Here is a 26,189-nt window from a genome sequence, read left to right on the forward strand (position 1 = left end):
TAATGGCTTTTTGATCATGACAAGTATGATATCATTTGCTCCTTAGTTCACGAGCTCGCAGGAGACACCTGTTGCTATGAGAAAGTATCACAGATGCCAAGGAAAGAGGAAATAAGGATGAGAGTAATTTTCTAAATAGACGCTGGAGTCCTTGTTGATGTTGGGCTCAGAGTTTCCTGAAACATTACGGGCCATACTTTTGGGAGGGAAAAGGCAGCCACCAATACAAGGGAAGTGTCAGGATGAGGAGGGACAGCTGAGGTGCCTCCTGAAGCCTGGCAGCTTGGGCACTTGGCTGAGGCTGGCCCACCCCGAGGGACTCGTCCTATGCTCTGGTCTGGGGAGTGCAGGTGGAGGCTGGCCCTTCCCAGGGAAGGGGGTGTTGCCAGCCAGGCTGCAGTGTGAACAGCCAACCCGCTGGGACCCCAGGATACAGCAAACGAGGTGCAGCAGCAATGGCAGCAAGCCTCCTGCGATGACTGCGCTCTGGCCACCAACCGAGGAGGTTCCCTCTCACGGAAAGCCACCCTGCACCTCCACTTCCTGGCTGTGTGCCAGGTCAAGTGATTTGACCTCTTTGAGTTTTAATTTCTGGATCTGTAAAATGGGAATGATAGTAGCATCTAGCCCACAGTGTTGGTGTGAGGAGAAAATTAGCATGTTGCCTGGGTATAGGAAACCCTCCATAACTATACTAATGTTTATGTATTCCTGTATGCAAAAAAAGATCTCCGATCTGCCTGGCATTGTGTTAGGTTATTTCACTAGGACGTGGAAGTGAGTCAGAGACAGACAGAGAGGATTGTGATGTCCTTCCTAACCCTCAGCCCCAGGCACACAGTGAATGATTCTTGCTACCGAAGAGTTATGACCCTCACTCCTCCCATGTCCTACCTGCTCCCCATCTCCTGTTTCCCCACCAGCCACACCAGCCTCTGTGCCATCAGCTAACACTGTCAAGCATGCTCTCCACAACGCCTGCTCCCTCACCTCCTTCAAGTTTTTGTTCACATACCACTTTACTAGTGAGGCTTTGCCTGGCTACCCCATAGAAAATAACATGACACTCCCCATGTGCCACCCACGCCCCCATATTCTTTTTTTCCAGACCGCGCATGCCCACGGCTATTCAGTGTTTATTTGGTCATTTTATTGTCCACAAGCTCCACAAGGGAAGGGACTTAGAACTCCCGAGACGCCAACAGTGCTCGGTATACATATCTGGTGTACTTAATAAGTATTTGTTGAATAAATGCATAGGAGAGGGGTCCCTTTAGATGGAGGACGGAGAGTTCTCAAAGGGCCTCATGGAAGGAGAATGGCATTTGGGCTGGTCTGCAAGGAAAAGTATGACTTTTATAGAGAGAAGAGGGACGGGAAGGGCCTCCAGGTGAAACGCATAGCAGGAGCAAAGGCAAAGTGGCGGGAGACGGCTGGTTGAGGACAGTGGTTGCAACGCAAACCTTTGGAGACGCCTGGAAAGACGCCCCAAGTAGCTGCCCGACGGGGGAGGCGCGCCCCGACCAGTGAGTCGGCCCGGTGGGCGGGGCAGCCGCTGCGCTGGAGCCGCGGCTCCGCCCCCTATGGCCCGGATCTCGCGCAGGCGCATTCGCGCTTGGGGGAGCCGGGGCGCCGGCCTCTGTGGCCGGCTGCGGCCGCACTGGGCAGGGTTCCCGGGTTTACGACGCTCGACAGGCGGCGGGGGCGGCCCTGCCCTCCTGCCGAAACCTGTTATCGTCGCCCAGGAGCGGCCGCGCCGGGGCAAAAATGCTGTCGCCCGGCGGGGGCCTGCTCTGGCTTGGCCTGGTCCTGGGTTCCGTCTGCGCCTCCGTCGGATCCGCGGCGCCGGGCGACTCGGCCCCAGGTGCCTCCGGCGCCCTCGCCCACATTGGGGGGCTCCCTACCTACTTCCCTGCCTACCTCCGTCCTTAACTCCCTCGCTCCCTTCCTCCTACTGTTCCTCCTTCCATGGATCCTCCCTCCCATCATCCTTCCCTCGCTCCCTCTTTTTTCTCTCCCTCCCTCATCCAGGCTTGAGGCCATGGCCAAAGCCTAACCCTGCCACCCCGGACTGGGGCTTCTTCTGTGCACCTAGTCCCACCCTCCCTGGCTTAGCTGGCTGGGCTGTCAAGGTGCTGGGGCCAGCCTTGGGCCTCTGGGTACCCTAGCACCTACCCCGGGTGGGCGTTGGGTGGCAGTGTAGATGGTCTCACTGAAGCCCCTCCTTCCTGTGCAGATGCTCTGAATGTCCTTCTAATCATCGTGGATGACCTACGACCCTCCCTGGGGTGTTACGGGGACAAGCTCATAAGGTCCCCAAACATGGACCAGCTGGCCTCCCACAGCCTCCTCTTCCAGAATGCCTTTGCCCAGGTAGGTCTGGGCACCTCTGGGTGTGGCTGTGTGCCTCGTGCACTGCGGGTTGGGAGATAGTACTCACTGTGCCGGGGGCTTTTGAGTAGAGGAGAGCACAGTTTGGAAAATGGTGGCTGAGAAAACCTGGTTGTCCACTGGTGAGGAAGCTTGTGCCTTTCAGGGGTGCTCCTCCTTGGGTGGAGGGTGTGCCCTGGTATACTGTGTTCAGGCTGGTCCTGCCCACCTTTCTTCCCCCAACGGGGGCTTGCGTGGTGCTGAGAAGGAGGGGATGCTGCCACAGCGGCCCTCCTTCCTGTGCCCCTTCATGGGGTCGCTCCCTAGACCTTCAGCTGCTCCGGGCACCCGTGAGACGCCATCATGCAGAAGGACACAGTCATCTGTTGGACAGAGGGGCTGGGGCCTTCCTCTCTCTCGGGGAAGACTTCTTGCTGGCGGCCGGGTGAGGCCCTGCGCCTCCTGGTTGGCTTTGAGACGTGCGTGACTCAGCCGCCAAGCTGTTGGCCAAGGACCTGGGAGGTCGCCTGTTTGCCTTTTGGCCCCCAGACCTTGTTCTCCTCTGAGGACGCGTCCCTCTGTCTCTGTTCCCTACCAGCAGGCCGTGTGCGCCCCGAGCCGCGTGTCCTTGCTCACCGGGAGGAGACCAGACACTACCCGCCTGTACGACTTCAACTCCTACTGGAGGGCCCACTCTGGCAACTTCTCCACCATCCCCCAGTACTTCAAGGAGAATGGCTACGTGACCATGTCGGTTGGAAAAGTCTTTCATCCTGGTACTGCTTGCCCCTCCGAGTCTGGGTTCTCTCCAGTTTCGTGTCTGAGGATGGGGGTCCCCTCCTGGGGCTGGGGCTCGGTGGACACCTGGTTAGTCACTGCCACCTTTGTCCAGGATATTACTTCTCAGCTTGGCTTTGTGTTCTCACGCAAAGTGAAAAAGGGTAGAAGGGCTTTTGCTTCCTTTTGGAAGCGAGTCATGGTGCTGTTTGGTTCCTTTGGTCGCGTGGGGGGAAGGAAGGGCACTGGCTGCGGGGGAGGGGGAGTGTTGGCTGCGAGTCCAGCTCTGTGCCTGACCCCCTGTAACCCGGGGTCCCTGGCAGTGAAGTGAGACCAGGGCAGCTCTGCTGACTTGCCCAGTGAAGAGGCTGCAATTTGGCAGGGGTTGCCTGCCCACTGTCTGTGAATTAGGTCAGAAAGAGGAGGGTAAGCTGGTATCGAGGGTCTCCACCCAGTCCTGACCTTCAACACTGCCAGCTAAACTGGCTTCTCTTTAATGCCAGAATGAGAATGCTGAAGCAGAGAGATTACAACTTTTTTGTTTTTAACCTGAAGTAAGGCATGATTATTTGACAGAAAGTTGGGGGAGAAAAAGGGAAGTATAAACTAAAGAGTATAAATTGAGAACTCCTTGGTAGTCCAGTGGTTAGGACTCAGCGCTTTCACGGCTGAGGGCCCGGGTTAAATCCCTGATCAGGAACTAAGACCCACCCCGCAAGCTGTGCAGCACGGCAGAAAAGAAAAAAAAAAAAAAAAAGAAGAATATAAATTGCTTGTATTTGCACCACTAAGGAGAGCTGTACTGTGGTGATGTCCCCTGGTTCTGGGCATATTGTTTTTCTGATTTGAGGTTTTCCTGGATATACAAGTTTGTATTGTGCAAGGCAGCTGTGCTCACCACTGTACCAGCACGGATGCACAGCTGTCGTGGGCACGTTTTCCTGCATGGTGACTCTTCGTGCCGTCATTTTTAATGGCAGCACGGTGGCCTCACAGAGACGTGCACTGTAGCCTAGTCCCGCTTGCGTTCAGCTCTCCTGTGTGCCGCAGCCCCCCGGGATGAGCCCCTCCGGAGGCCGTGGCACTGGGCATGCCGGCCTCCGGGTCCCAGTCCCAGTTCTGTCACTTAGGTGTGCATTGGACCTGGGGCAAATCGTTAAAGCTCTGTGAGCGTCCGATTCCTCCTCTGGGAAGCTGGAGTGGCAGCTGCCTTGATTCCGTTCCCAGGGGAGCATCCCAGGGCAGCGCGGGGCGGGGGGGTGCCTTGAGAGCCTGAGCTCTGTCCCGAGAAGCGCTTATCACAGGGGGCCACAAAGTCGGGCCCTGTTTGGAAGGCAGATCTGTCAGGCTTTGCGGTCGAAAGGTCGCCGGCTAGCGCAAGTAGAACTTTCTGCAGTCGGTGCTCACATCTTGACACTGGCCTGAGCACAGCTGGAGAGAGAGACGAAAGGAGCAAACACAGCAGAGGGGAGATCGTGCTTCAGGAAGGGAGGCCTGACGAGGCCCGAGGGGTGGCGTCTGGCCTCCTTACCCCTGATAATTAGATTGTGGGGTTGTCTTAGCCGGACAGCAACCCCTTTGCCTGCAGCCCTCCTGGAGACACATTTTTCAAGCGAGTCTTTGTTCTGAAGACCCTGTTGTGTCGGGGAGGGGCCTGCTTGAGGCTGACGGCAGCCGCCATTGATTGAGTGCCAGGCACCTGCTGGATGCTGTGCCGGCTGCTCCCATAATCCTCTCCCCAGCAGCAGGCAAGGTGGGTTTTCTCATCGGCGTCATTTCCCGAGGAGGAAACAGAGGCTCGCGGAGCGTACCCAAGATTGCACGGGCACGTGGGGCAGCGCGGGGGTTTGAACCAGGTCTGTCAACCCGCTCTGCGCTTCCACTGTGCCTGCGGGGTTGAGAAGCCCTCCGCCTGCTGCCCCTTTGCCTCCAGTCCTGCCTTGCCAGGTGCTCGCCATTGGAGTCCCCGTGTGTCCCGTGCTGGCGACGCCCTTCTCCCGTGGTGCTGCCCACGCTACCCTCTCAGCTCCTCCCGGCTCGTCTGCACAGGCGGTCCCTCCCTCCAGAGCCCTCCCCGCCGGCCCTCCCCGGACCCACGGCCCCTCTGTGCCCGGGGCTCCCTCACTCGCACAGCACTTCTCCTCTCCAGACGGCTGGCAGTCCTTCCTCGGTGTCGCACGTTGTTATTTTGTCTTCCCAGGTAGACTGTAAACTACCGAGCTTAGGGGTGGATTTCTGCGTCATGAGAGCGCACTGAACCTGGTGTCCTAAGGCAGCGTCAGGGGTTCGAACTCCGGCCCCCTCGTCTCGTGTCTGGTTGGCATCTGGCAAAGCGCCCCCCTTCGCGGAGCCTCCCCTTGCCCAGCCAGCCCTGGTTGTGCCCCTGCCTCTGCTGCCTCCTTTGTAGGGTGGAGAGAGGTGCCAGCAAGGACTCTTTGGGGCTGGGTCAGGGGCTCAGCACTCAAGATAGAAGCCCAGAGGGTCCGTTTTCGTGGGCACTTATCATCTGGCCTAGGCTCCTGATTTTATAGATGAGGAAACTGAGGCCAAAAGAAGAGGATGGGCCTTTCCCAGTTGTGTACAAAGTGCACATTTTGGTGGGGGAGGGCATTGAAGGACTCGCCATGCTTTATTGAATGACTTTCCTTCTTTTTCCTCCTCAAGGAGTATCTTCCAATCATAGTGATGATTCTCCATATAGCTGGTCTATCCCACCTTATCATCCCTCCTCTGAAAAGTATGAAAACACCAAGGTAAGGCCGTGAAAGAGGTGCTGTTCTGAAGAGGAACCTCTTCTTTCCTGTCTAGCAAATTAAGGTTAACTATTGTGTGTGCAGCACGTGCGTCCTTTCCAGCTGGTTATCTGGTGGGCTTTGTGGGTTTGGTTTGTGATCATGACCCGACAGAGATGAGTGTTGGGGTCTTTAGCATTAGGTCCAGTGGAGAGGTGGCCGCATTTTAGAAGCTGGCAGGGATGCCTTGCTCTAGAAGCTTATGCTCTAGTGTGCAAGACTCACTTAATGGCTCCTTCGTGCTCACCCTGGATAAGGCTCTGTGCAGAGGGTTCGTTATAGGAGGTGCCAAGACATGGAAGGACGAAGAGAGATCTGTGCTCTAAGCACCTCAGGGCAGATTGGGAGAAAGACTTTCCGTCTATCTCTCTGTCTGTCTGTCTGTCTTGGGCCTAATGGATAGGTTCAGGTGCTGAGACCTTTGATGGGGCTTTAAAAATTTAAAGCATTATGAAAAAAAGGAATCTGTAAGGAAATTTAATCTCGGTTCAGAGGAGCCCCCACTGTATAAATGCAACTGAAACTTGTATTTAAGAAATTCAGGAAGACACCTGGAGCATTGAGAAATGACATGTTTCTCAGAGGATTTTAGAGCCATCGTGTGGAGAAGGGTGTGGATTTGGGGAGGTTGGTGGGGTGCAGAAGAGTGTTCTAAATTCATGACAACGTTCATTTCAGAATACGGTGAAAGCCAGCGGGCTCTGGCCTTTGGCTTGTGGCTTGAGTATTAAGAGAATGAGATCGGAAGACCCCATCTCAAGCCTTCTATTCCCTGAAATCATCTTGCTACTTTGAGTAGCCTCACAAACGCCAGGTCCCTGTCCCCATCTCCCACATCATTCTCAAGACGGTGGGTCTGACTGCACCAAACCCCTGGCGGTGCTACAGACCATGTGAACGTGAGCAGAGGTACTGGGAGGCAGATGGCGGCTGCCCTGCCCAGGGCGGTGTGGACAGGGCAGCCCTGTGAAAGGATGCTCCTCGGTGAGATGCAGTAGCAGCTACTGCTGCCTCTGGGTATCTGTGACGTAGAAGTCATGGTCGAAACTGAAATTGGCCTTGTGGCCGATGTGGCCACTTTAAGGAATGAAGCGGTAGGTTCCATCCTGTGCACGGTGTAGTTGAGGATCTGGAAATTCCATGAACTGTCACTTTATCTAGTTAACTGTGGCCCTGTCACTTATAAGCTTTAGTCTGTCGTTGAAATTGAAAACAGATTTTTTTTTCCTCTCCCTAATGACTAATGATGTTAAGTATCTTTATATGTGCTAACTGGCCATTTGTATATCTTCTTTGGGGAAATATCTATTCAAGTCTTTTGTCTACGTTTTTTTAATGTTGAACTAGAGACAGATTTTTTTTTGATCGTTAGTTTACTTCGGTTTCCTTTAATTAATTATGACCTAGAGACAGAGGATGAACAGCAAGAAGCTAACTAAGTTCTGGTGGATTTCTGGCCTCTGCCTGGAAAAGAAGAAACACTTCTCTGTTTTACTTCTACTTCTAGGTGCTCGTGTAGTCTGGATGACTAATACTTAATGTGCTTGAAATATAAACGTTAAATCCATTGTGTGGAACTTTCATGACTTCTATTTCTTGCATTTAAAAAGCTGACTTTGTACGTTTTGTTTTGAAAGACCTGTAGGGGACCAGACGGAGAACTCCATGCCAACCTGCTGTGCCCTGTGGTTGTGGCAGATGTGCCCGAGGGCACCCTGCCTGACAAGCAGAGCACCGAGCAAGCCATACGGTTGTTGGGAAAGATGAAAACATCTGCCAGTCCTTTCTTCCTGGCTGTGGGCTATCATAAGCCGCACATCCCCTTCAGATACCCCAAGGTGAAGAGCTGGCTGAGGGCTGATCCAGCGCAGCTGGGACAGCTGTGTCATAGTGAAGGAGGCCACGTCCTGCTGTCCCTGGTCACCAGGGACGCCTGATGGCACTAGTATACTCAGTGGTATGAAGATGGGTTTCAGAGGTCAAGGCTAAGAAGTAGACTTAGGACACGTAAGAATCTTGTTAGAAACGCTTGGCTTCTACTTCCTCCACTGGAGGGTTTTTCCCTAGAAGTCAGTGAGTCATGTTGGGTTGGCTACTGAGTCATCACGGAGAAGGGATGCAGAGCTGGCCACGCCATTAGCCTGCGGTAAATGGCGGTCCTTGGTACACAATTCCAGGAGACGTGAAGCCCTCTTCAGTAACTGCCTTTCCCCCTGAGCCCTGAAACAGGGCACCACGTGGCTTGTTAGAGGCTTGAATCCTGCACTTGCGTGTGTATCATTTAGAGTATGTAGTCTCTTCTTTTTCAGAATATTTTTCAGCTTTTTCCTATCATGTTTTCCCCGGGCCTGAGCAGCCCACCCTTTTGACTTTGCAAAGCATGTCCGTCACTTGCGATGGGCGTGGAGACCAGAGACGTGCTCTTTGATGCTGTGAGTGTCGCGCTTTGATTGGCCCAGGGGATCTCGCCTTCCTAGCAGGAGCTGTCAGCCCCCTTGACGGAGTGAGACCAGCTTCTGTCTCTTGTGCAGGAGGAGTTAACCTAGCAGGCCTGACTGTGATCCGTTGAAAGGCCTGCTCGTGAGGTTGGCCCTTGGCCTGGCCTCTGGGAACCTGGATCTCGGGAGTGTTCCCACATTCCCAGAACTGCCAAGTGGCTCCCTAGGCCTGAACTGTTCACAGAAACCCCTCCTTTCCTGCTTCGAGTCTGGGATTTTGATCTGTGCAGGCAGAGGGTGCATGCGTGACCAGCCCCAGTAGAAATCCTGGGTGCTGAGGCTTTCACGAGCCTCTGCTTCCCTGGCAGCAGCGTGGTACACATGCTGTCACACAGCTTGTTGCTGGTGGAATCGTGCGCATCCTGTGTGATTTCACGGGAGGAGGACTCTGGCAGCCTGTGCCTGGTTTCCCCCAGATACCCCCTGTGACAATCCCCTTTGCTGACTGTGGTTGGTATCCTTGCGCTGCAGTAATTGCAGCCGTGAGTAGGGCTGGGTGCGGACTCCTGTGTGCTCTCCCAGTGAATTTCTGAGCGTGAGGGTGATTTGGGGAACTGGCCACACCTCTGCACACCTTTTCTAGTTGGAGGGGAGGTGGCGACAGGATGAGGAGGGCATCGGTCTCTATGAGGGAAGAGAGCTGTCACTGCTCGGTTTGTAGGAAACCGGTCGAATGATTTCATTACCACTGGCGTCTCGTGAGAGTGACTTTCAAGTGGGGGAGATACTTGTGTGAACGCATCACAGGCTTAGAGAAGAGGCAGCGTGAACACCAGTAGAGGCCCAGCCTTGTGCCTTTGCCAGAAGAGTGACAGCCTGGTGGCTTTGTGTGCTTTTCCCCCAAGGAATTTCAGAAGCTGTATCCCTTGGAGAACATCACCCTGGCTCCTGATCCCCAGGTCCCTGCCGGCCTCCCTCCTGTGGCCTACAACCCCTGGATGGATATCAGGTGGCGGGAGGATGTCCAAGCCTTAAACCTCAGCGTGCCCTATGGCCCGATTCCCGCCGACTTTCAGGTATCAAGGACGGATTTGGGGGACGTATTGGGCACTATGGCTTGGTGTCACGAGTGATGGTGCTTTTCTCAGTGGACATGCTCCGTCCCTTGTGTCTTGCTGAGAACTTTCTGTGTGAGGCGGCCTGTGGAGCGCCGGGGTTGGGGTGAATGTGTTGGGTGGATAGAGAGTCTCCCCTTCAGCGTCTCCGCTTCCAAAGAAGGGGGCATCTGGAGATCTGGGGACTCGCGGGCTGTGGGCCCGGCATGGGGAGAAGCCCTGGGTGACCCTCACTAACTGATAGGAGATGCTATTGAATCCAGGTGACAGTCTGTCAGGTGTAGGGTGGTTGGCGACTCCTGTGCCACCCAGGACTCTCAGTTTGCTGGTCCTGGCGGGTCCCCTGTGGGAAAGCCGACACGGGCATCCATTACTCTCTGGACGTGGCTTGGCGAGCGGGACCTTGGCACAGAGGAAGCTGGGACACCAACACGGCCAGCGCCATCCCGCTGCAGTGTCTGGGGTCTGTTTGCCGCGATGTGGGGGTGACTTGTCAGCCCCGCTCTCCCTGGCATGCAGAGCGCATGCTGAGCAACACTCTTTCCGGAATATTCCGCACGCAGCCCTGCTTTTCTGTTAGCACATGAACACTCCAGCATCCCGTCTACAGGGGAAGGAAGAGGACAGTGTTTTCACAGCGCTTCCTGGGCCGCCTGCGTCAGAATCCCCACAAGGGCTTATTAGAAGCACAGCATCCTGGTCCCACTCAGACACAGGGAGTTGGAGGCTGGGGGTGGGACCCAAGAACCTGCATTTCCAGAAACACACACCTGGTGATTCTAATGCAGGCAGAAGTTTGAGAACCGCTGCCGTAGGGTACGTGTCGAGACAAAACCAAACCAGATAGACTGCCCAGGTGTCTCTCGCTCTCTGGCCCCTGTGTTCGGCCGGCAAGGGTTTGGGCGAGGAGGGCTGCGCATCCCTGTGTCTCGGGTGGCAGTTGTGAGAGTTTGAGAAGCAGCAGGCCCGTCGGTCTGTTGGGTTCCTACTTCCCCCGACAGGGGTTCTGAGAGCGAGGTTTGCTGGACTTGCAGCTCCGAGGCTGCGCCTGGACATTGCGTTAGGGACAGTCACTCCCGATGACCCTTTAAATTTTGGACTGCACACCAGCAAGGGTGCTCAGCATTTTGTGTGTGCTCTTTGGTCCCCGTGGGACCCTAGTGGGGGGCCTGCTGTCTCTGTTGTCCAGGTAAGGACGCTAGAGACTTGCCCAGATCGCGCGGTTACTGCGGAGGAGCGCCCCCTGGGAGGTGTGATGCCAGAGCCCCCGCCTTTGTTTCGTTGGCTCTGACCAGCTGCGCGGCTGCTGACGGGTTACCCTATCTCCCTGAGCCTCGGTGGCCTTATCTGCAAAATCGACACAAGGTGGGGGAAGGTTTTCCGTGATGACAGCTGCTCTGGAGGTTTTCAGCGGGGACCACAGCGAACGTGTGGGGTGTCTAGGACAGCGTCGGCTGCACGGTGAGGGTGCCTTCCCGATCGTCTCAGCGCCTCCTCTCACCATGCCCACTGGCGCGGTAGCTGCCCAGTTGGACACACAGGTTCACAGTGTGACCCAGAGGACCTCCCTGGTGTACTCGTGTGCGGATCCCCGCCCCACATTCACCTTGCACTTGGCCCTGCTCGTCATCTGCCTGCAGCTCAGGGTCTTGAGCCTCTGGGCTCTGTGTCCCCTTCAGTCGTCAGTCCTCTAACTCAGTGCCGCGTGCGTGAGCCTGGGGCCATGCGGGGATCGCTGGTGTGTGACCCCCTCTCCCCCGTGTCCAGCTCCCCTCTGGGCTTCGCTCCCTCCCTGGATAGCTGAGGCCCCGTGGCCGGTCACTTACTCTTCCCGCCAGCTCCTGAGCACGCGCATCCCTCTGGCCTCGTCCTCACTGCAGTACCCTGACCACAGGACAGTCCGGCCACCCTGTCCACTCTCAAGCCCACGTCCTGAGGCAGGGACACGCTCGCATGCCCAGTCCTCTGCTCGGCTCCCTCTTGCCCTCTGCAGCTGCTCTGAACCCTCACCACTCACCCCCCCGCCCCCCCGCCCTTCTGCCCCGTCTCTCAGCAGATGACTGTACGTCCTGTTTCAGAGGCAGAGGCTGGTTACCAGTCTGAGGAAGGGGAAAGCACAGGCTGAACGTGGGTACACATCCTGGCTGTGCCCCTTGCCAGCTGTGTGTCTCTAGGCAAGTTAACCAACCTCTCGGAGCCTTGGAGTCCTCCTGTGTAAGATGGAAGTGGTAATGCTCACCTTCTGGGGTGGTTCGGAGGATCAGATGGTACCCAGCAGGTACTTGGTAAACGGGAGCTGTAAATAACGTCCCTCACTTGTAGCCAGAATTGTGCATGCCTGTGTGCCGAGCTTGCGGCCTTCCCCCTGGTCTCAGAAGAAGTGCAGCAGGGGCTCGGCCCCTCCCTACCCCGTTCCCCCTCCTTGCCTCTCCTCCCACCTTCCATCCAGCCTCTACGTCAGCTGCCTTGCATCCCATCTTCAGAAGTGCCGCCTCCCTGGCCCCTGCCTGTTTCTTCCCCTTCCTGCTCCTTCGCCCGCCCTCCACGGGAGAATGAGCGCGACGTGCTCTGTTCTGGCTCTGTCTGTGGCCTCACTGTCCTTTCATTCTTCGTCCACCTCTTCTGCCTCCCCGTCGCACTAAGCGTTCTCTCATCTGGGTCAGCCCTGATCTCGCTGGCAAATAAAATCCATCCTCGTGGGTCCTGACCTTCCCTGAATCCCTGCTGCCCTCTCACTGTTGAGAGAGCTACGCCTTCTGGAAATGTCTGCTTCCTGGGCTTCCTTGCCAAGCCTCCTGGGCCCCCTCCACTGCAGTCCCCAGGGCAGGCCCCTCGTTCTGCGTCTGCCACTTAGGAGGTGCTGCTCTCTCTCTGGGGTCAAGCCCAGGCGCCCCCCCCGCCCGTGTTGTTTATGCTCTTCGTCCCCAGCCAGCCCTGTCCGCCGAGCCGGCTGTGGATGAGCCCCGGAACAACCTCTCCAGCCCCACGCTCCTGATTCCGGACGTGTCTGTCTGTCTGTCCACTGGTTGCTAGAGGCCCCGTGTGGCTGCACCACCATTGCTGCTCTTCCTTTTCTCCTCCTCCTCCTCCTGTGCCCCCCGCCCCCTCCGTGCCATTGACTCGCGCTGCCAGCCTGATGAGAAACCTGGAACCCCCCTTGGGGTCCTCAGCTCCTTCCCCTCCCCCGCTCCTCCCCCATCTCCCTAAATTCCTCTTGCTCCTCCGCAGTGCTCTGGTCTTGGTTTGTCGCTTCAATGAGCGACCGTGGAGCCTGCCCCGTGCACGCAGCGCTGATTTAGCGCTTGTTCCCCTCGAACCCCTGGCGTCTGCTCCGGGCTCACCTGCGGCCCAGACCGTGTCACTTCCTCTCCTCGGGTGGCCTTGGTGCCTTCGTTGGCCTCCAACCCGAGACCTCCACTCCTTGGATGGACCCTCTGGGTCCGCGTCATCTGGCCGTGACCTGCCTTTTCAGCGTCCTGTCCTGCTCCCTGGCCCTCCCATGTGACTCTCCAGCCACACTGGCCAGCTTTGCCACGCTCTGCACCCCTGCTTAGGGCATCCGACCCCCGCTTGTCTGACTGCCAGCTCCTCGCCTCAAATGCTAACTCCTCTCTGAAGCCCCCCCGATTTCCCCGGGCCGACTCGAGGGCTCATTCTCCAGGGTCGTCCCTGGGCCCCGCCAGTAACGCACGTTTTCTTGTCTCCATGCCTGTCCTCACTGGACGGGTGGCTCAGTGAGGTGGACGACCACATCTGCTGCTTCTCCTGTCTCCAGGGGCCCGCACGGGAAGGACGGCGTACCCTTGGCGAGTACACAGCCGTCCTGACAGCTGTCTGGTCCCCAGGAGGACCGGAGTTCCCCAAGTTACAGACTGCAGACTTATCTACCAGAAGGTAGCAGTAGCCAGGGTTCAGCGTAAACCTTCTAGAAGGTTAGATGGATGTCCATCGTCTTCACCACCTGGGGAGGGGGCGAGGCTCACGACCGTTCTCACGGCGGGTCCGGCTCACAGGACCAGCCAGGACACGTGGAAGCTGGGGCTGGTCTGATCGCCCGGCCGCTCCCTCGCTCCTCCCCTGCGGCAGGCGACGGGGCTCATCGTTTTCGTCAAGATTTGTGAACAAGGCGGGGGAAGCGTCAGCCCGGCAGCGGCCGTGGCTCTTTCGTGGAGCCTGTCTGCTCCGGAAGCCGCTCTGGGGCTGAGGGTCCGTGGAGGGTGTGCTGCCCTCTCTCCTCCGCCTCCGTTCTCCTGCCCGTGGGCAGCTTGTTGGGAAGGGGGCGCGCGTGCCGGCCACAGGCTGTGAGGGAAGCGGCTGCCGTCTGCTGGGTTACGGGCTCCGGGCAGAGGCCCACTCACGGCCGTTGTCGCAGTTGGGTTGCGTCCCTCAGAAAGATCCGCGGCAGCCCTGACCCCCAGGGCCTCAGAATGTGGTGGTGTTTGGAAATAGGGTCATTGCAGGTGTGACTGGTCAGGATGAGGTCATGCTGCCGTGGGCTGGCCCCTGACCCAGTATGGCTGGCGTCCTCGTGAGAAGAAGCGCCAAGGATTGGTGCCAAGGATTGACACCAGCAGCTAGAACGTTCCTCCCCTGGAGCCTTCAGAGCGGCTGTGCCGACACCTTGAGTTCAGACTGCTGGCTTCCCGAACTGGGAGGCGATCTGTTTCTGTTGTTTCAAGCCACCGAGTGTGTCATACTTCGTCAGAGCGGCCCGGGAAGTGAATCCAGCTCTACGGTACCTTTGGTGTGACCCTCGGCGGGCTTTGTGTGCACGACTGTCTCCTGGGACCCGCGAGAGTATGTGAAGGAGGCAGAAAGGAATAGTGAGTGGCACAGCCACGTGCTCTGATCTGTGCCCTAAAGTGAAAACTGATGTGCTTAGCGAGGAGTCCTCCTTGTGGACGAGCGGGTTTCGCCGTGGCTGTACAAGGGGGGCGGGGTGGTGACATGACAGGGAAACGAGTGTCCCGTTTTGGCTAAGAGGGTCATCAAGGGCACCCGAGGGCTGGGGCTCGGGAGGGGTGCTCAGGCGAGCACTGTAACTTGCAGTCGCTCTCATTTGTATTGTTATTCTTTAAATTGCAGCGGAAAATCCGCCAGAGCTACTTCGCCTGTGTCTCGTATGTGGATACGCAGGTTGGCCAGCTGTTGAGCGCTCTGGACGAGCTTCAGCTGGCGGGCCGCACGATCGTGGTGCTCACCTCGGACCACGGTAAGCGCTTTGAAATGCCCGGGTGAGTCGCTCAAAGCATTGGACCTTTTCTGTGGAAACTTTCCTAGACTGCCTGAAATAGGTGTGTATTCTCTTTTGTGAATCAGCAGTGCCCCGAGTCTGGAGTCTTGGGTGCTTTTATGGCCACCTTGTTAGTCCTGGGACTTCTCTCCACGGAGGCGGGCCCTCTTTTGGGTCAAAGAAGCATCTTGGGGGCTTGGGTGGTGGAGCTGGGTGGGTGGGGGGACCTCGTAGTAACTGTTGTTTCTTGGTGAGCTCAGCGGGAGCCGTCCATTTGTGTGGGGAGCCCCTTTAACCCATTTCTAACCTAGAGGGTTGGAGGACTTTTACTTTCTGTTACGAAGATCCAGAACAATCCTGGCAGAGCCCAACAAGGCCCTCAGACCCGACTGACCCCTTCCACCCCCAGCCCCGCTGTCCTCTCTGCCAGGAGCCTGGGGTTTGCAATTCTATGTCTCTTCTAACGCAGTTTCTCACTTTTTCCAAAAGTGGAAACATCTTTTTAAAAACATTCTTTTTAATTTTTGCCAGGGTGTGTTTGAGGCCAGTGAGCCCCAGTTATCCTCCCTCAGCCCCAAATTGTTTTGAAGCCAGTCTCAGGTGGTTCCGTTTTCTGAACAGTATTTCTAACAAATTTGGCTCTTTTGAAGTTTAACCACACTGCTGTCATCCTACCTAGAAACAGGGAAACAGTTCGCTAATATCACCGAACATGAGTGGGACAGTGTTAGATCATAGCATGTGCTCACTGTAACAGGAAAGAAGAACACAGAGCACATCGTGTAGGGCCAGAGCACCCTGCCCTTTATCCCACCTGCCCAGAGCTAACTGGTGCCGACAGATCGGGGGTCCATCCACCTGCCTTCAGTCGTGCATATACATGGGGCTATGTGTCACGAGCGTGTATGTGCGTAACGCATCGTCGTGGAACGTGGCAGGATTGATTGTGCTTGTGTCCTGTTTTGTTCCCTGGCTTGTTTTTTCCACTTAATGCCATATAGACAGTTCTCCTTGTCATTTCTCACAGGCCTACCTTGCACCTTGTAAAGAGCCGTATTGTTTTGTTAAGCGTGGAGGTACACTTTTTCACCGTTTGCCTAATGATCTGCCATCCCCTTCCGGACCTTCTTCTGAGCGCCCAGTTTTCTCCACCAGTGCTTCCACAGTCCACTGCACCCCCGGGAAGGCAGGGTCACTCGAAGCTCGCTTTGGCTCGGAGGCAGCTGTAGCTGATTACAAATGGCCCTTCTCGAAGGGCCCTCCTGGGACTGCCTACATCCGAACCACAGAAGCCTTCTTGAACCCATGCACAGCAGCTTTTTGTAGTTTGGCTTATTTTTTAATACGAAATACTCAATGTACAGTCTCTTTTATATTTTTTATATCAGAAAGGGCACTCAAACATGAAGTGATTGGAAAGTTCCATCTTGGGGTATTCAAGCTATCTTTTGCTTTAAATGAGGGTTGGGGGTGTTTTTAAATCAAGGTTAAGGGTCTGGAATCAGAAGTTAATATTTTCTTGGTCTGTGGTATGTCTTAAAAATTGAAAAAGATACTATTTTTAAAAGTTGAGCGATTGTGCCACAGTTTCACAGCTCCTGTTTTGGTGGCACACACCCTCTAGATGATCAGGTTTTGCTTCCTCTGGCTTTAACAACAGGGAATGAAATGGTGTCTAATTGAAATGAGCGAGCCACGAGGTGATTATTCTCTTTCTGTCATTCTGTGTGCTTTTTATGAACCAGGGTGGGCTCTAGGCGAACACGGAGAATGGGCCAAATACAGCAATTTTGACGTCACTACTCGCGTGCCCCTGGTGGTCTATGTTCCGGGAAGGACGGCTCCGCTTCCGGCGGCAGGCGACAAGCTTTTCCCATACCTCGACCCTTTTGATTCCATCTCAGAATCAGTGGAGCCAGGTACGAAAATTGAGGGGGGATGCTGCTTGACCGGGCCTTCCCGCGCGCGGAAGGGGAGTGGCAGGCCCAGAGCTAACGAGTATGGCCCCTGTCCACAGGGCCCTGGGTGGGGGGGGACAGAGGAGCAGCTGGCACCCCCAGGATGGGGAGGGCTGTCGCAGAGGTGACGGCAGTGTGCTCTGAGCTCAGAGGAGGCGGTAGCAGACTCCACCGGGGCTTACCGGTGAGCAGACCTCCGTTACCGGCTCACTTCTGGCCGGGACTCAGCTCGGCAGCATCTCCATCTGCGGAAGCACCGGCTCTGTCAGATCAGTGCTTCTGGCTTTTGCCGTCCCCAGGAGTGAAGGGCAGGTTTACTGTGACCTCCGTGTCGCAGTCCTCCCAAGCTGGTCCTCTCCAGGTAGCGTCAGGCCCCTGGTTATCCTGGTCTTTGTCTTCCAAAAAGCTCCAGTTTGAGAAAGCACTTCCGGAAACATCGCTTGGACAAGATGGCCGTCCCTGCCACGGGGGTCGACCTGTGTGGGTTCTCTGTGAGGTGTCTCCTGACTCCATCTGCTCAGCGCACAGATGAGTCATGTACTTCAGGTGGCATTTGCTCTTTTTGGAGTGCTTTTGCTGTGAACTCTACGAAACCAGGTTGCCCCCTTTCGGGACTTCTGCATTTAATCCATCTTGTTAATGTCCGAATCCTGCACTTCCTATTGATTCTTGTTTAAATTTTTCTTGGTTCTGGCCCATCATTCTGGCCTTTCTGGATCTTCCTGGGTTTGTTTTCTACGGCCCAATTTTATTTTCCACACATTTGATTTCTGTGTGCTGCATGCACTGTCGTCTTTCATGTCATTGATAAAAATGTTAAACAGTTTCAGGACATGACTATAGCCCTTTATTTGCTGGGAGAAATCTTCTGACAGGTTGAGAATCCTTTTTGAAACTTCAGTTGGGAGGTGTTCAGGTTGTAAATTGATGTAACTGTACTGTCATCCTGCTTATTTCCAAATTTTATCTCTAGCCGGTATGTCTTCCCTGATCTTTGCACTTGGATTTCCAGCAGCCTGTCCCAGTTGGCCAGTCTGATGTGCCCAAAGCTGAACATTTGACCTTAAGCCTCTCTTTTGACACTCTTCCCTGTCTCAGGAAATGGCAGTAGTCGCCCAGGCCACAGAACCATGGGGCCATCGGCCCCTGTCTTTTCCTGTCATAGTCTGTACGCGATTCGTGGTGTGTCAGCAAGCCTGTCACTCTCCACATCTCCCCCCCCCCGCGACCGTCACCACCGTGGGCCACACTGCCACCGTCTCTTGCTAAACTCTCCTTGCTGGTGACCTTGATCCCTGGAGTTTTTCCTCAGTGTTCCTGATTTTAACAGCCACAGTGAGCCTGATAAAACCCAAGTCAGGTGGTGTCACAGCCCTGCTCTGGGGCCTCCTACACTCCTGGGTCAAGTCTGAGTAAAAAGTCCTTACAGTGGCCGACAAGGCCTGTCGCCCTCTGGGACCCCACATCTCCCTGACCTCGTGTCTTTCAAGCATCCGGGGCGGCTGTCTTGCACGATGACCCACAGCCTGGATTTGTCTGATTGCTTCCTCGGGACTAGATGCAGGGCAGACACTTCAGACGCGTGCACACGTGTGAGGTTGTGGCTCAAGCCTTACCCCATCGGGGGCACTTCATGGCGGCCTGGGCCGTTGTTAGCGATACCAAGCTTGACGGCCTGGTTAAGGCGGCTGGTTGTGTCAGCCAGGTCTTGGCCTTGTAAAGGTATCTTTTAAAAAAGCTTTCTTCACTTTTTTTCTTTTTCTTTTACTTACAAACCAAATGCGTCAGAAATAAAATTGAGCCATATAGAGCAAGCACTTAAAGATCCAGGAAGGCTAGAATGATGGCCCAAGGTCACAATAAATTTTAACAGGAGTCAATATAAAGTGTAGGATTTAGTCTTTAAAGATAAGTCACCCATAATGAGATACCATTTCACACACATTAGAATGGCTGTTATCAAAACAAACAGCAAACAACAGCACTGGCAAGGGTGTGGAGAAATTGGAGCCCCCAGACATTGCCGGTGGGAACGTAAAACGGTACAGTCGCTGTGGAAAAGAGTTCGGTGGTTCCTCAAAAGGTTAAACATAGAATGGTCGTGTGGCTTGGCAGTTCCACTCCTAGGTATGTAGCCCACAGAATTGAAAACAGGCACTCAAAGAAAAACATGTAGAAGAATGTTCATAGCGTTAATTAATAGCCAAAAGGTGGGAGCAACCCGAGTGTCTACGGACAGGTGAATGAATAAGCAAAACGTGGCACGTCCATACAGTGGGATATCATTCAGCCTTAAAGGGGAGGAAGCTCTGACACGTGCTACGACGTGGGTGGACTCTCTGAAGACGTGATGCTAAGTGAAAGAAGCCAGGCACAAAAGGACACATACTCTCGGTGTGTCCACACACACACGCCTAGAGCAGTGAACACACAGAGACAGAAAGTAGCAGGGTGGGTGCCGGGAGCTGGGGGGTGGCGACGGCAAGTTGTGCAAGCTGAAGAGAGTTCTGTGATGGATGGTGGGGCTGTACTTAATGCCACCGACCCAGACACTAAAAAATGGTTAAGGTGGTAAACTTTATGTCGTGCGTATTTTACAACAATAAAAGGGCGACAGATCAAGTGCAGACTTCCAAAAAGGAGTGATCCGCGGGGTGATACTATGAGGCTCAGAATAGCCTGTCCTCAACAGACTTCTCCCCAGCGGTCTGGGCCTCCACCGATGACCCTTGCCCGAATCACTTAAACACCGGTGGGTCCTAAATTCAAATCGTGTTTAGAAGTGCCCTGCTATCGGATGACGTGCCGAGTCGGCTTCGTTCCTAAAACTCTCGGGCTAAGAATAAATGCTGTAAAAGAACAGAAATCGGCGTGCAGGGCCTGGGCACGCACTCTGCTCGTGCTGCCTGGCTGCAGCAGGCTTCCGCGCTGTAACCCCCTCCGCCGGGCTGCTTCCTCTTTCAGGCCGGCAAGCCGGGGACCTCGTGGAACTGCTCTCTCTCTTCCCCACGCTCGCGGGCCTCGCAGGGCTGCGCGTCCCTCCTCGCTGCCCCATCCCCTCGTTTCACGTGGAGCTGTGCCGAGAAGGCCGGAACCTTCTGAAGCATTTTCAGCTCCGTGACCCGGAAGAAGATCCACGCGTCCGTGGTGATCCCCGTGAGTTGGTGGCCTATAGCCAGTACCCCCGGCCTGCAGACTCTCCTCAGTGGAATTCTGACAAGCCGAGTTTAAAAGACATAAAGGTCATGGGCTATTCCATACGCACAGTAGACTACAGGTATACTGTATGGGTTGGCTTCAATCCCCGGGAATTTCTGGCTAACTTCTCAGACGTCCACGCAGGAGAACTGTATTTTGTAGCTTCTGACCCTTGGCAGGATCACAATATGTATAATGACTCCCAAGGTGGAGCCCTTGCCCGATCATCGACGCCTTGAGTTTTGCCAACCGCAGAGGGCATATATCACGCTCTCCTGTCCAGCTGGTGAGAGAAGGAATTACACTGGTTATTTCGTGATTACCCGTAATATTGGAAGCAACCCCAGGGGTAGGCAGTCAAAACATGCATCAACAATTTGGCCTAAGGATACGTAACAGCTGAAGCTTTGGATTTGTCTTTATAACTGGCAATTAGAGTGGGCTGAACCTCCTCTTTCCTTTTTTTTCGAACAGTCATAGCTTATTTGTTGAATGAATAAGTACAGAGTTGAGCAAACTAAAATTGTCTTAACTTTAGCTATCAAGACCATAATAACTGAACGTAACACTGTACTCAAGAAATACTTTAGGTATTTGTGAAATTTCGTGCATTTCAAAAAGTAGCCACATGTCAAATTAGGTTTGACACAAAGTTCCTAGTTCTTTTGTTTATAATTTAATAATATATCTTATTTAGCCTAATATATTCAAAATATTATATCAACATGTAATCTAGGTTTCTTTTTAAAATGTAAAGTTAAATAATAATGCTAGATGCCAGTGCCTTAAAGTCTAACTTCATTCAGTTTTTCTAAGATCGCGAATTTTCAAATCCAAAAATAAAATATGCATGAAGTGATTAATATGGAATTTCTACATCAAATAATAAATAATGCTCACTAAACTAGAGGCATGAGATGTATGAGAAATTCAGTTAAAATTTCTCAGAGACTTTTCTGGCCAAAATAATAATTTGTTAGCAAGTAATATGACCTTTGAACCCAAAGGCATCTATTAAAAGGCATCTTTATTCACAGTGGAAGATAGTTACGGGCATAACTGTACCCATGGATTGAGTCACTCAAAACCATTAGTGTTCCCCTTCTCTAGAGGTGGTTGGGTGCAAACATCCATTTATCCAGGACACAGGAAATATAGTCGACTTTGTAAGTGCTGATTAAAGACAACATTAATTTTATTAAATTCTAAATTATTTTGAGAACAGTGAAAACTTTTCATTAATATAATATTAGGTGATTGCTAATCCCCCAGAATGTGGTTCTACGTTCCCTAAATATGAAAGTAACCAGAAAGGCAGGTGGTAGTAATAAGCTTAGCCTGCGTCATCTTAAAAATGATGGAATATTCACGGGTCATATTCCCAACACGTTGAAGTTGATGAATTATCAGTAGTCACCAGAAGAGCCAAGCACTCTCTAGATAAACATCTAATGTAGTCCTGTATCAAAGTAACTTTTAGTAATTCTTTGTTTACAAGTGCTGCTTTGGTATTTAAATATTTGTGAAACAAAGTATTGCAAATTAAGTTACTGCACTGTGTTAAATTGTAAACCAGAAGGCAAGATATTATAAGATTACTGCAAATCAGTAAAATTTCAAATACAGTTTTGTTTTTATTTTGTTTTTTTTTTTTTACTAATTAGCCTACAGTGGAGGCATATATGGTAACACAGCAATCTTCTAAGCGATTAAGTGACTTAGTGTTCTGGCAACGATTTCTGCTTGAGGAGTGGAGGGCCCTCTTCCTCTCTCCTGATCCTAAAGCTTGAGTCTCTTCTGGGAAGCCTCAGCTTTGTAGATGGTTTCCTTCAGCCTTTTCTTTCTCCTTCTTCATCCTATCCTCTTTATCACTCACATCACTTCCACTAAGAATTTTACAATCTGGGCAAATTCCTCATGATGTATTTTCAGCGTATTTAGCTTCATCTCCTACTGCACGGCCACAACGAGAAGTTTGCACCCACGCTTTTGTTTTGTATTCCTGGTTGACTATTATATGTACACTTCATCATTTTTTTCTCTCTTCATTTCTTGAAGCACAGTTTTAGTATCAAAAATCTCCAAATTCTACTCTTGCTGAAGGCGTAATTTGAACCGTGCCAAAGAGAGCAAAGTGACATGCAATCTGGCCATCACTCACCCACGTGACCGAAGCCACAGCCTGGGCTGGGTCTGCTTTGGGGTGTTTCGCGTGTAGATCTGGCTCTGCTGGAAGTGCTTCTGTGTCCTCTTTTCTCCGCGAGGGCGTAGCCTCAGAATGCTGCCTCTCCCCTTAGGTTTTAGTGTTTCTTGGCCTCCCTTTATGGATCTCTCCTTTTAGAAGCGCAGCTGCATTTCACGTTCAGAGGCGCGCTCTTCCAAATCATCTCACGGGCGACGGTCGCTTGTTGTGTTTTTGACACTGACCCCAATTTAGAGCCATTTGTGCATTGCTGCTCATTGGGATGCGCGGCTGCTCTCTGGTTTTCACACTTCAAAGCCAACCACATTCCTTATCTTAAATCGGCTTTGAGAAACCACATCTTCATTGCGTCATGTGACTTTTCTCTGATCTGTTGAGCTGCACACGTTTTATTAATGGTTCTCGAGTCACTCTTTGTAGACTTGAGCCAGGGGTTCTTTTATGCAGTTTAGTTGAAACCCGGACCAGTGATCTCAGAAATTTTGAGTGGCCCTAATTCAGTGGCTCAGAAACATGAGGGTGCAGCAGGAGCACCCCAAGGGCTGCTGCTGGGTCCTGCCTGCAGAGCTTCTGCTTCAGGGTGTCTGGCCCGGGGCCTGAGAGTCTGCACTCCGGACACCTCACAGCGCTCATCCAAAGAGCTCACTTGAGAACCACTGCCCCTAGGTATGTGCTGACCAGTAGCCACTAGGCATATGTGACTATTTACATTTCAGTTCATTAAAATGGAATAAACATGTCAAAAGCAGAATCTCTGTCACACTTGCGATATTTCATGTGCTCAAGAGCCAGTGTGCGTCGTGGCTACCGTATCGGGCAGCACCCATCTACAAGCTTTCCGTTGTGCCAGAAAGTGGACTGAACGGAGCTGCCCTAGGTTAACTCTGGCCTGATCCGCCCGGCTGCTGGCAGGTTCCTCCTATGCGCCGATCCTCTCCCCTGTTTGCCCACGAAGACTTGTCCGCTAGTGCGCCGCATACGTTTGGTTTACGCTTAGTGCAGGGAGTTCCCTCTGGCCGTCGGTCTCTGCCCCTCCACTCGCACCACCAGAATCCTAGCCCTTCGCACCTCCTTCCTGCGTAGCTTACCCCCCCCTCCTCTTTCCTCCCCTGCTCCCAAAGAATCCATGTGTCTTCCTGAAATCCTTCTTTGGTCCTGCCCTTGAAGAACACCGTTAGTGCCTCTACTACTGGGTCTACACAGGCCTCCGCTGAGCAGTCAGAGTCTTCCCTGACTCCACAAGCCCCTGTCCTCGGCTGACCAGTTCACACGCTGGTCCCTGACTGTCCCTTGCCGATCCCTGCCTCCCTGCCCACCCTTAGGTTGTCCCCTCCTCCCTTCACCACCCACCCACCCGCCCACCCATCCATCCATCCTTCCATCCGTGATCACTCTCCACCGCCCACTCCCATGCCCCGGCTTCCGAGAGGCTGACGGGTTTGAACTCTCTAGATTGCATCATGGGATGAAATGAACATCGCTGAGGCATCTTGTGGGCACCTTACTTTAAAAGTGTTTCTTTCGGGTTGTAAAATTAACGTGTTAATTTTAGAAAAATTGGAAAATACAAATGTAGTAAAAGGTAAGAAAATGCGTCAGTATTTTACACCAATAGAGTCACTCAATATCTTGTCTTTTTGGGGATGTAAATTCTTTACACTGTGACGATCATACCGTGTGCTGTATCGTGCAATTTTATATTCCTATTTTTTCACTGTTACACGTGGTTATTACAGGTTTTTGCAAAGATACTTTATACTGGTGGTAGTATATTTTATTGTGTAATTTCATCATAATTCACTTAACCTTCTTTCAGTTATTGGGAATTTAGTCAATTTCCGAATTTTCAGTATTGTAAATAATGTTGTGATGAGCAACTTTGTGAATAAAATGATTTTGTGTACTTCACATTACTCCCATAGGATGGGCTCTCAGAGCCAAATTGCCAAAAGCATCTCGATTTCAGTCCTTGCCCCGCTCTCCTGCTTCCTTAAGATAGTAAAACTGAAAATAAAGCAAACAAGCATACAGAGTATACAAACCTTAAAAACAAACAAAAACCCTAACCCTCACAATAATCGGTGACAGTGGCATCCTGTATGAGCTTTCAGTTCTTTGCTTATTAATGACCTTGATCACTGTCCTCTCTGTACGATTGTTGGGCATTTGTATTTCTAGTTGTGTGAATTTGCCTTTAAATTTTAGGTTTCGCTTTTATAAGTAATCAAACAAATTGCTCTTTTCCTACATGAGTTTTTTCCTGTCTTTTCCTATTGAACATGGAGACTCTTGCCAATCTAGAGATTTAATAAATGAATTCATATTCCTTAGCTTTTCTTGTGGTTGCTTTTTATACTTAATTTACCCTGTCTCTCCACCCCATTATCAGAATAGTGTATAGTCGTCTTGTAAAATTTGGAAGACGCAGGAAGTGGTGAGGGTGAGCAGAAGCGCGCCTCCAGAGCGTGGCCGCTGCTGCCGTGGGGACGTCGCTTTCTGCTGTTTCTCCAGCCCACGTCCACGTGCACAGATATGAACACGTTCACCTTGACGTAGCTCACACCCACCACCACGTAGAATCCCGTGTCCAGCTGTTTTGGTCTAAAGTAACGTTAGCCTGCTTTTTCATGTTGTTGACAGTTCTTGGTTTGCAGTTGTCATGACTGCACCACCATTCCTACATTCATCTTTTTGTTTTTTGACTGAAATTCTCAAATTTTTGTATGCACTTCTTTAAAATGGTGGTAAAATACACATAACATCAAATTTACCATCTCACACGTTGTTAAGTGTACAGTCGCACCACAGTGTTGCCAGCATCCATCTTCAGAACCCTTCCACTTGCAAAACCACAACTCTGTGCCCATGCAACAGTCACTCCCCGTTCTCCCTCTCTCCCAGCCCCTGGTAGCCGCCATTCTACTTTCTGTCTCTCTGAATCTGACTACTTCACAGACCTCATATAAGTGAAACCACACACTCACTTGCATTTTGTGTCTGGCTTCTTTCACTTAGAATATCCACGAGCTTCACCCATGTCGTAGCAGGTGTCTGAATGTCCTTCCTTTTTAAGGCTGAATAATGTTCCACGGTGTGGATAGACTGCATTGTTTAATCATTCATCCCCGATGGGCGCTTGGGGAGTTTCTGCCCTTAGGCCCTCGCAAATAATGCTGCTCTGAACGTGGGTGTACAAATACCTGTTCGAGTGTCTGCTTTAAATTCTTCTGGGCAGATACCCAGCCCATGCTCATCTCTAATCACTTAAAAATGGTGGGGAGGGGACTTCCCTGGTGGCGCAGTGGTTAAGAACCCGCCTGCCAGTGCAGGGGACACGGGTTCGAGCCCTGGTCCGGGAAGATCCCACGTGCCGCGGAGCAACAAAGCCCGTGCGCCACGACTACTGAGCCTGCGCTCTAGAGCCCGCGAGCCACAACTACTGAAGCCCGCGTGCCACAACTACTGAAGCCCGCGTGCTTAGAACCCGTGCTCCGCAACAAGAGAAGCCACCTCAGTGAGAAGCCCACGCACCGCAATGAAGAGCGGCCCCCGCTCGCCGCAACTAGAGAGAGCCCGCGCGCAGCAACGAAGACCCAACGCAGCCAAAAATAAATAATACATATTTTTTTTACGTAAATGGTGGGGAGTGTGCTGAGAGGTGAGCAAGGTGACTCACCCCGGCTACGGAGGGCAGGATTTCTCTGAACTCCAGCAAGGGGCTGGCCCTTCCCCCTCAGGCCAACCACAGCGATGCCTGCCAGGCGCCCCAGCTGTCCTACCTCACTGTGTCAGAATTTGGGGGTACACATTCCTAAAGGAGGCTCAGCCCCTTCTCCTTGCCCAAGTCCAACCTGCAGGTTGTAGCTCCTCTGAGGAGTCTCAAGCTCTGGCCTGGGCTCGGGTGTTGGGCTAGAACCCAGCTGCGCATTTGGGCCTCCACCCAGGGTCTCTTTGGGCCTTGGGTACAGCCCGTTGTGGTTGGGCCTGCTCTCAGCTTAGCCCCTTCCCGCCCCGATGCACTCGGTGTCCCCTTGGTTCTTCTGGGCAGGCTCTCTCTTCTGTGAACGAGACCTTGAAGCTGAGAGGGCCGTGTCACTAATTGGGG

At 52.9% G+C, this 26,189-nt stretch overlaps 1 protein-coding gene across 2 annotated transcripts; it reads left to right on the plus strand.

The window, feature by feature from the left end:
- The first annotated feature begins 1,577 nt into the window (after positions 1-1,577).
- Positions 1,578-24,414, plus strand: IDS (iduronate 2-sulfatase). Of its 2 annotated transcripts, none has more exons than XM_067024168.1 (9): positions 1,578-1,864; positions 2,237-2,373; positions 2,972-3,146; positions 5,812-5,900; positions 7,577-7,777; positions 9,283-9,453; positions 14,578-14,704; positions 16,471-16,644; positions 19,648-24,414. In XM_067024168.1, exons 1-9 carry the CDS (start codon positions 1,768-1,770, stop codon positions 20,118-20,120), a joined length of 1,644 nt encoding a protein of 547 aa, XP_066880269.1. In that variant the 5' UTR covers positions 1,578-1,767; the 3' UTR covers positions 20,121-24,414. The 2 variants fall into 2 exon arrangements, with proteins under 2 accessions (XP_066880269.1, XP_058907093.1); XM_059051110.2 differs by having other exon boundaries at positions 1,582-1,864; positions 2,969-3,146.
- Positions 24,415-26,189: the final 1,775 nt, after the last annotated feature.

This window comes from Kogia breviceps, chromosome X (genome assembly GCF_026419965.1).
Source record: "Kogia breviceps isolate mKogBre1 chromosome X, mKogBre1 haplotype 1, whole genome shotgun sequence".
Lineage (NCBI taxonomy): Eukaryota > Metazoa > Chordata > Mammalia > Artiodactyla > Physeteridae > Kogia > Kogia breviceps.